This window comes from Saccostrea cucullata, unplaced genomic scaffold (genome assembly GCF_032062105.1).
Source record: "Saccostrea cucullata isolate Sc308-1 unplaced genomic scaffold, CSIRO_AGI_Scuc_v1 ctg14782, whole genome shotgun sequence".
Lineage (NCBI taxonomy): Eukaryota > Metazoa > Mollusca > Bivalvia > Ostreida > Ostreidae > Saccostrea > Saccostrea cuccullata.
The window spans coordinates 12,573-22,961 of record NW_026932026.1 but is presented as its reverse complement, the minus strand read 5'-3'; the positions used below and the strand labels follow the sequence as shown (position 1 = coordinate 22,961).

At 34.0% G+C, this 10,389-nt stretch overlaps 1 protein-coding gene across 1 annotated transcript; it reads left to right on the top strand.

The window, feature by feature from the left end:
- The first annotated feature begins 4,260 nt into the window (after positions 1-4,260).
- Positions 4,261-5,566, top strand: LOC134234284 (uncharacterized). The gene is made up of 3 exons (XM_062716334.1): positions 4,261-4,846; positions 5,040-5,118; positions 5,436-5,566. The coding sequence occupies exons 1-3, from the start codon at positions 4,577-4,579 to the stop codon at positions 5,564-5,566; spliced, it is 480 nt and encodes a 159-aa protein (XP_062572318.1). The 5' UTR covers positions 4,261-4,576.
- Positions 5,567-10,389: the final 4,823 nt, after the last annotated feature.

The window sequence follows — 10,389 nt, the reverse complement described above, 5'->3', positions numbered from 1 at the left end:
ACTTTCTTAAGTCGTAATAACGACTTTTTATCTCGTTATTACGACTTTTTATCTCGTTATTATGACTTTCTTTAATCGTAATAACGAATTTTTATCTCATTATTACGACTTTTTATCTCGTTATTTCGACTTTAATCTCGTAATAACGACTTTTAAAGTCGTAATAACGACTTTTTATCTCGTTATTACGACTTTTTATCTCGTAATAACGACTTTCTTAAGTCGTAATAACGACTTTTTATATCGTTATCACGACTTTCTAAAGTCGTAATTACGACTTTTTATCTCGTAATAACGACTTTCTTAAGTCGTAAATACGACTTTTTATCTCGTAATAACGACTTTCTTAAGTCGTAATTACGACTTTTTTTCTCGTTATTACGATTTTTTTTTTTTGCTTGTCAACTTTTTCAGGTAAGTAAATTTTTTTTCCCCTCAAGTTGGCCCCCCACTTTCAAAAACGATGCTACGTGCCTGCAAGGAGATAACACTGAAACGTGCACGGTATAACGGTGTCGTGTAGCTGAAAATGCGATGATTGTTTAGATATGAAATTCTCAAAACAGTTGCTCCAGAGTTTGACAATTTATTTATTCATATTTATTATAATCTGTAATAATTGACAATATTTGGACTTGTTTGTTTACACACTTATAATCTAAATCATTATGCCGCTAAATTGAAGACATTAGTGTTGCACATCGCAGAAATCATCTCAAAATATTATATATGATACATAAGCGCGTGTCGAAAGCAAACTGAAAGGGGGGGGGGGGGGCTAAACCAACAAATGTTCGGGGGCTACTCAGTAAGCCCCAATTATCAATGCCTATGTAGATTACATTATGTATTTCTTTGCAAAAAAGGGGTTTAAATTGCTGTTCAAATGTATTTTACATTCCTCGTTCACAGACAAAAACTTTCAAAAATATCAACGTGAAAGTCTATGCTATATATAACCAAATTACCATATATTGACAACTTCTTTTATGTACCAGATTTAAACTACCACATCACCCTTATTTGGCTATATTGCAACAAAAAGTGTTGGGGGCGGCAATAAACTTTTTCGTCAGCTGGAAAGTTATGTTTGAGAAAATAATGGGGAAGACTCCTACCCAAACCCTGCAACATGCCTGATAAGCAGATGATACTCATTTTCTTTTGTCAAAAATCAACTTCACGAGGCGCAGTCATAAGTTTCCGTAATACGGAAAGGTAAAAAAAAAATCAAATTATTGAAAACAATCTTACTAAAAAAAGTCGTAATAACGAGATAAAAAGTCGTATTTACGACTTAATAAAGTCGTTATTATGAGATAAAAAGTCGTTATTACGACTTAAGAAAGTCGTTATTACGAGATAAAAAGTCGTAATAACGAGATAAAAAGTCGTTATTACGACTTAAGAAAGTCGTAATAACGAGATAAAAAGTCGTTATTACGACTTAAGAAAGTCGTAATAACGAGATAAAAAGTCGTTATTACGACTTAAGAAAGTCGTTATTACGAGATAAAAAGTCGTTATAACGAGATAAAAAGTCGTTATTACGACTTAAGAAAGTCGTTATAACGAGATAAAAAGTCGTAATAACGAGATAAAAAGTCGTTATTACGACCTAAGAAAGTCGTAATAACGAGATAAAAAGTCGTTATTACGACTTAAGAAAGTCGTTATTACTAGATAAAAAGTCGTAATAACGAGATAAAAAGTCGTTATAACGACCTAAGAAAGTCGTTATTACGAGATAAAAAGTCGTTATTACGACCGTTATTACGAAAAAAGTCGTTATTACGAGATAAAAAGTCGTAAAAACGAGATAAAAAGTCGTTATTACGACTTAATTTTTTTTTCTTCATTTTCTAATTTGACCCTTGTAGGCTTTCGTACTAAGGAACATATAGCATACGAAACTAACAATGCAAATGGCGGTCAAGGTTATCTATTCATACGCAGATTAACATGGATGTAATCAATCACTGCACTGTGTATTACGCACTGCAACTTAACTGTTTAAGTTTATATTGAAAAATCTTTTGTGTTTTATGAATTTACGATTTTAATTATACAGATTCAATGCAATATCGGTAATACTGACAGTATTTAATTTCCGAAGTGCTCATGGTCTGCGAGAGGTTTTATTGGTCGTAGACTACACCAACACCCAAGCTGTAATACCAGGTGTGTTCAGTAGACCGAAAAATTCACTGCATTTCGAGATAAGCCAGGTAAAAGTAGGGCTTGGGACTTTGAATATACCTCGACATAAGCGGGGTATTCGAGATTACCGTGTTCGAGATACCAGGTGTTTTTTAAATCAAATATATAGAGAATACGGCCGGGACCGGCGATTGACTTCGACATAAGCGGGGTATTCGAGATATCCCATGTTCGAGATACTGATATTTACCTGTACATTGAAATAAATATCTGTGAAAATTCTTTGCTCAAATTTTAAATCATCGCATCCAGTACAAATTATATTTTAAAGATATGTTCGACTTCTTTTAAAGGACCACTGGTGATTTGCTATTCTATTAAGTACCAATTTTTACAATCTCAACAGATGAAGATACACTGTTGAAAATAGTGAAGAAAAAAGAAAACTGGATCCCGGAAGAGAAAATCTTCAACCAATTTCTAAAAATCCGCATGGCTATTTTGAGGAAAATGGTATGTTTCAAGAATATGGTATTTTAAATTACCGGTAAAGCTTATCTTTTATAGAGATGTTCTGTATAAGGATGAAAAACCAATATCATTCAGATGTATATTAGCAATATATTATGTATATCTCTTCAATAAAAAAAAAACCTACTTCTTATCAATTATTAACAAATACAAAATAAATTTGTCACCTCATATTTATTGTGATCAACTAGAAATTTGAGATATCCAAGAATATTTTATTAAGAAGTAAAATACTAATAAAATAAGAAGTGGTTTTCTGAAAAACTCGTGGTACTGAAATATAGGTATTCAATTTTTCAACAAAACCAACTAAACTTTGAACATGAAAACCATTTCCAATTGTTAACAAAAATGAGAATTTATAAGTTGTTTCTTATTTATTTATTATTTTTTTTTTTAGAAAAAAGTTATTTGATGGAAGACCTTTCCTGCTCTAAAAGTCAGGTGTCAAATAACAGATTAGGTATCAGATACTACTGTATTTTGTTTTGTGTTTTAAATAAAACAGATAAGTTTATAACTTTGTTGTGAGGAGCGAAATGTGTGCTATTATAAGTCTATATGCTACACGTGCAAGAAAATAGCGTGTTGCATGCCATGTTTTCGGCGACTATAGAAGTCCCTTGGCTGTCCTCTCTGCAGGAGCACAACAACACCTGGTAAATTATTATGATTGTTAATTGGTGTACAGAAGCGTGAAATAGATGTCTCCCTTTTAAAATTTTGTCGTTATTTTTTTCTCTCTTTCAGACGCTGTTTCAATTTAAATTTCAGTAAAGCAATGGGGGGGGGGGGTCATTCTACCTTTTTTCTTTTTTAAGAGTATATTTATTACACTATATTGATATATATATATATAAAATATTTTTTTTACTTCTCCTTGGCCATTGGAGGTGTCTAAGATGTTTATTTTAACTCGCGTTTGATCATACATAATGGGAAGGGGGAGGGGGTCAAAGAAAAAAACCTACAATTAATTAATCTTTTTTTTAACTGTGTATATCTCTCGATGTTTTTATATTCACATTAAAGAATTAAGTCTTAAAATACAATCGAGGTTTAAGGGCTACTAAAAATCCAACAGTATAAATATCTTTTTTAAAAAAAACGTAATAAGAATACTTTTCTTCAGTAAAATCAGTGTTAATTTATATAAAATCTCACAATTTACTATTTTTTGAATAAATAAATCGTAATACTTTTACAAGAATAAAGTCGTAATGTTCAGCAAACTCGATTCAAGGCTGTGCTAACTAAGAATCGTGTATAATCATTCCTACTACAGACATATATACACATTGCGTAATGTCCCCATCGTGCAGCTGGTCCGCTACGCGAGGGGACAGTCTTCGAGTAACATCAAAGGCGCCGCTAGCGCCTGGGTGACTCAACTTTCTCAAGGGGGGGCAAAGGAATGGAATTCTTCAACTAGCTGACTTTGAACTTCTACGGAATCAAATAATTTAAGTAACATACAACTAAGATTTACTGTTTTAATATTTATGACATTTTTTTATCGTTAATTAATCATTTTTCTTTGTAAATAATTATTTTTCTTAACCTTGGGGCAACTTTACCAATATGGACACCTCCACTGGTCAAGGACTAGTTCCATTTTACTAATCAGGGATGCTGAACATCTTTTATTAGTTTTAAAAACTATGTTTGTACATTATATCCAATTTTTTTCCCCACTATTATTCTAAAAACAATTATACCCTTATTTATCAACTGTTAGAATTTATTTTGGGGGGAAAACAATCATGACTTCGTAATTTAAATGACCATTCCACCCCTAATTGGAATGTGTCATTATTTATTATATAAGAGATGAAGGAAAAAAATCGCCATCTCAATTCCAAATTCGAAGACTTCAAGAGGCACGATGTTCATGTTGATAGCTATTCTGGTGATACAAGTTGATGCGCGGTGCGGGGTGACAGAGGGGGTAGTGCAGTGTCGAGACTGGAGGGAGATTGAAGGGGGGAACTACGTCATGACCAACGTCCTCATCCTGGAGAGGGCCATAGGAGAGATACACATTGAGGACTATCCAGCACTGACCAGGCTGATCATCCACGACCAACAAGCCAGTTGCAACGACATATCAGCGAACCCCTGGACGACAGTGCGCATAGGTTCCCTTACTTGTCAGGTAATTACATTTTTTATTTATATATAAAATGTTATCTATGTCAGTAAAAAAATTAACAATAATTTTAATTCTCAAAAGAAAACTTGTCAATGGAAATATATCATCAAGAATTTTTAATTGAATCGATGTTATTTTAACAAAATTAATAAAGTAAATTAAAATTGAAATTTATGTTTCTATCTCTTTTTTTCAGAACGCCCAGGACATCAGTGAACCCAAAGACGTTGCAATGACCACCCTCAGAACTGTTGAATTGGCAGCTTTTACCTTCAGTAAGTTTTGAATTAAAAAATAAATAAATTTGAATAAATAGTATAAAGGATTATTTAAATTACTATTACATAGAAGTTGTTTCTAAAGCCACCCTTTGTTTATTTAGACACACCTTGGATATATGTTATCCTTGGAGGGACGGGTGTAGTGATACTTATATTCATGGGGATGATCGTTTGTATGGTTAAAAGAAGGTGCCAGAGGAGACGGGTGGATCTCGAATCTCAATCCCTTACAGAATTCGATGCAGTTGTCATGCGGGATTTCAAGTGTGATTAACTTTTTTTTAGTGATCATTCTAACGGTTTGTGTAAAGAGGCCATGAAGTACTCGTGCGAGCCCCCACACCTCCCCCAGTCATGCCAGCGCCCCAACCAGCGCCACTCAGACGCTCAACCAGGCAGAGGCGCCCACCCATCAGACTGTCATATTGATTTGTTTTTGTAAAGATATTTTTTCATAAACTTGTTGATTATTTCTGAAATTATGTATTTAATAAACGAAATATAAATATTTGAATTATTTGTAATTTTTGTATTATTGTGTCAGTGGTTCTTTTGTAAATTTTGAGTACAATTGCTACAGTCTGTTTCAACCGTTTACAGAATTGAAAAAAAAGACAGGTTGAAACTTAAAACATTTTAATTTTCACAAAAATGACAAACATTTAACTTCCGGAGGAATCTCCTCCCTGCCACCTCCTTTCTCAGCGCCTCCAGACTTTCTTCGAGTCTCTGAAGGCGCTGGTGAATACCCTCCTCCTGGATCGTCTGGAAAAGATAAATGATATTGTAATGAAAAGAACTAGAAAACTTAAGGATGTATAAAACAAAGGAAAAAAACTGAGGCCTGTATTTTCTAAAGAAAAAATTTACGACTACGAGCACAAAAAAAGAAGTTAATAGAGATTGTTCTATCTGACGTATCCGTATCCGTATCCGCATCGGTATCGAGATATGAAAGGCATCTCGATCCCGATGTCTCAACCATTTAATACAATTTCCGTCTCTGTTTGTGGTTAAATAAGCTACAGTCATGCATTGGAAAGTAGCAAATGGCAATTTTTCTATTAGAAATACTAAACTTCTGTAAACATCTATCATTTCGTAGAAAAATATTTATTAAAAAAAAAGAAAGAAAATGAATTAATAAATTTAAGTATAAAATATTTCATTTTAATTATTTTGTTTTAAAATTAAATTCATTTTGTTTCAAAATATTTGTAGGAAATCCCCTTTCTCTTTTTCCTCTCGCCTAATATCTGGGTATTTTATTGATATATTCTGAATTTGTCATATACCTTTACACTGTATAACGGAATACCCTCCCCCCTTTCACACACACTGAAATACAAAATACTTTATCATCAACGCGATTGATAATACACTGTAGCCGTTTTTAAAGAGACTATTCAAACTGATTTCATCATTCGCTTCAGGACCGTTACAAGTATTGAGTATATGCATTGAAGAGCCTGTTCAACTCCCTCCTTTCCCCTCCCCTCACATTGGCGTCAGAAGCAAATTGAAAGTAGGAAGGGGGCTAATTGAAAGAGAAAAATATAAGTCCTGAAAAACCCTGACATGCAAAAAAAGTACTGAAACACTATTTTGTGATTGTGGGCGGGGGGGGGGGGGAGGGGGTCGAACTTTTTTCATTGCCATTTTTTTAAAACTACCACTTACTCTTCTTTGACTGCAATACATCATGCCTTTTGAAAGTGGAAAGGGAGCTTATCCTACGCCTGCAGCCCCCCCCCCCCCCCCGTTCCGGTGTCTGTGCCTCACAATGTGCACACACGACATTTGATAACGTCTTTTGACTATCATTCATCAACATCATTTGTGGTTTGATATAAAAACTATTTCAGAATATGGTATTAAAAAAATATAATCTCAAATCTATTTTTATGCTAAGATCAAAATAAATATGGCTCAAAATTTTCAAAATAATACATCTTATTTTGCTAAGTCTACTTGTCTATCGTGCTAATTTTCTTCTCTTTTTTATCCGACTTTCTTTTTTATTTATATATACAATTTGGCCGAGATCGAGATCATTGTGCACAGTGAAGAGAAGGAACTGCTTCAATGTAGCCAAGAAAAATATCACGCATTGAAAGAAAAATTACAGTGATGAAATACATGTATCAAAGTTTTTAAGAGCTTGCTTTGTTCACTATAAACTCGATCATGTACCTTTCATAAAAAGAAGTTTAAGCTTAAGAAAGGAAGATACATCGTAACATAACATTTACTTTTCTCCCCTTTATCGACAAGTGTTAAATCAATCGAGTACTACATATACTGCGTTTAATCGCAACACTGTACATAATCAAATCTCAAGCTCCTTGAAACCCTGGATACGCATAGGTGTCAGAACCGGGGGGGTGGCTTAAGCCCCCCCCCCACTTTCTTGCAAAGATAGACATTAGACATAATATAGGCATTCGAAATTGGGGTTTACCTTTTTTTTGGTTAAGCCCCCCCCCCCCTTTTCAATTAACGCCCCCCCCCCCTCTATTTGCCCATGATACGGCTATCGACCTACAATTTAGGGAGTGTATTTAAACCGCCCCAGAATTACCAGCTATCCATTTTTTTCTGGAGAACTATTACCATCAAATACGTTATAATTAATGGCATAGAAGATGATAAAAAAGGAAAAGAGGATGGACGTTTTCAGTAAATCCCCCATACACATTTGTTTTGCAATAAGGTGAAATCTTTCCCAGTTAATGTACAATTACATGTTTTTACAATTAATTTACAAGATTGAGATAAAAAGGTTTAACTGTATATATAGTTATATATTATTGGGGATATGTCGTGTAAAATTCTTGTAAATATTAATGTTAATTATAGAATGAAGAATGAATACCCTAAGAGAGAGAGAGAGAGAGAGAGAGAGAGAGAGAGAGAGAGAGAGAGAGAGATTTTCGAACAATTTTCTATACATTTAAATAATTCAAATCATGCTTTTTTTCTATTTTATTTTTAAACTTTTACCCCCTCCCCTTCTCCCCCCCCAAAACATGATGCATAAGGCGTGTACAGCAACTGAAATGTTTTTTTATTAAACATATCACACTACATTTATTTTTTAGTGAATGTGGTTAAAAATCAAAATGAAACGATGGAAATGTAACCAGATTGTTTAGACATCGGGATCGAGATGCCTTTCATATCTCGATACGGATACGGATACGTATACGGATACGGATACGTCAGATAGAACAATCTCTATTAGCAGAATTAAATTTGGTCGTAGTCGTAAGTTCTTTTTTTATAAAACAGGTCCTCTAGAAGTTCATGGTTAGATCATCCTTAAAATAATGTTTCTTGTGCTTTCCCGACTCAATTTTTTTTTTAAAATATTTGTTGACAAGATAAAAGGAATAAAGAAAATATATATATATATATTTCGTTTTTCTGGAACGTAGGGAAATTGAGTTGGTCGGGAAAGCACAGTCAAACAATTTGAAAGATGACCATACTTGAAATACATTAACCAGTGTCGGATCCAGGAATTTCGCAACGAGAGGGTACAGTAAAAGGTAGGGAAGCGGGGGTTGTAATGAAGCCCCCCCTCCCTCCCTCCTCCCCGGTAGGGCTATTAAGACCATGGTCCTGATGGGGGTTCGAAATGAATCCCTCGGAAAATTACACTTTTTTTTTTTTTTACATGTAAGAAATGTTATTCCTTAATTTTTTAGAATAATGAAAATATATTAGTTTTATGTACACAATAAAATTCAAAACGTTGGGGGGGGGGGGGTCCGTTGTCGGGTAGCAGGAAACAAGACTATTTCTTATTTTGGCCTTATTTGTTAAATATAAAAGGTGTGCTTAGGCCTTATTCCGTTAGTCGTAACAACTGGATCCGTTGTTTACTTTCGGATAACACATGACGAAATCAGTCATAACCCGGAATTCAGTCATAACCCGGAAAAAAGATTATCCATGTAAAATAATGTAATGCCTGTGTATGACTAATGATGTACTATATAAGACTGAGGAAAATGTATTTATTGTCTAATTAGGTGTTCGATGTCATTTGATTGAACGACTGTGAATTATGCAGACATTTTGTGCTATATGTAACAAGTCGTTTTGTAACAACTCTACTTTCAAGCGACATTGTAAAAATGTACACGAAAAAATGAATAGTTTTCGTTGCGATATTTGTGAAAAGGTCCTAAATCGCAAAGACAATTACGATCGACATGTTAGAGTGTGCAAAGCAGAATTTAAATGCTTTTACTGCGACTATACTTTTAAGTTTTCATCGCATCGCACATTACATGTCCACAAGGAGCATAAGGATAATTTTTTTAAGTGTGATTCATGATTATCTCCCTTTCGAAAGGGGAATGGCCCTTCATTTGAACAAACTTGAATCCCCTTCACCCAAGGATACTTTGTGCCAAGTTTGGTTGAAATTGGCCCAGTGGTTCTTGAGAAGAAGTCGAAAATGTGAAAAGTTTACAGACAGACAGACGGACAGACAGACAGACGGACGCCGGACAAAATGTGATCAGAAAAGCTCACTTGAGCCTTCGGCTCAGGTGAGCTAAAAAAGGACAGATCTTATCTCTCTTTCTAATTTTCTCACACTTTTTTACTTATTTAGAACAGTCTTCCAACAACATCCACGACGTCAATACAACGAAACAAAAGCAACAGATCAGTGGTAATATGACACTTATTTACTTGAATCTCTTTTATATCAAATTCATAGTATTTTTTTTTTCCTTAAATATATTATTAACTTTTTTTTAAATTAAAGCAGAACAACGATGCATCAATCCCTTCGACATCAGCACAAGGCAACAGCTTTGAGGTTTGTTTTTTTTTCATAATTATAAATTTCATATCTATCATATCTATATAAGTCTGCAGTGAGGTAACAATCTCTTAAAATTTGTATTCATGATTCGTTCATCACATGAATCTTGATTTTTTAATTTAGAACAATGAGCAAAGATCATCAAATGCATCAACACAACAAAAACAAGACCACGCACCGAAGGTAAAATTAAAAAAATCTATTTTACGAAATTGATGATTAATCGTATACTAGTATTTTACTACAATGAAGTTTATTTTTTTAATTTTTCGTTAAAGATGCTTCTTTTGGCTATACGTGTCGGACATGTCATCAAAGATTTGATTGTCGACGAACATTGTACGTTCATCAGATGAATGACCATGTTCAAATAGGAGCAGGTCTGTTACAACCCAGACCCTGGGGGAATGGGTCTCCGCCAT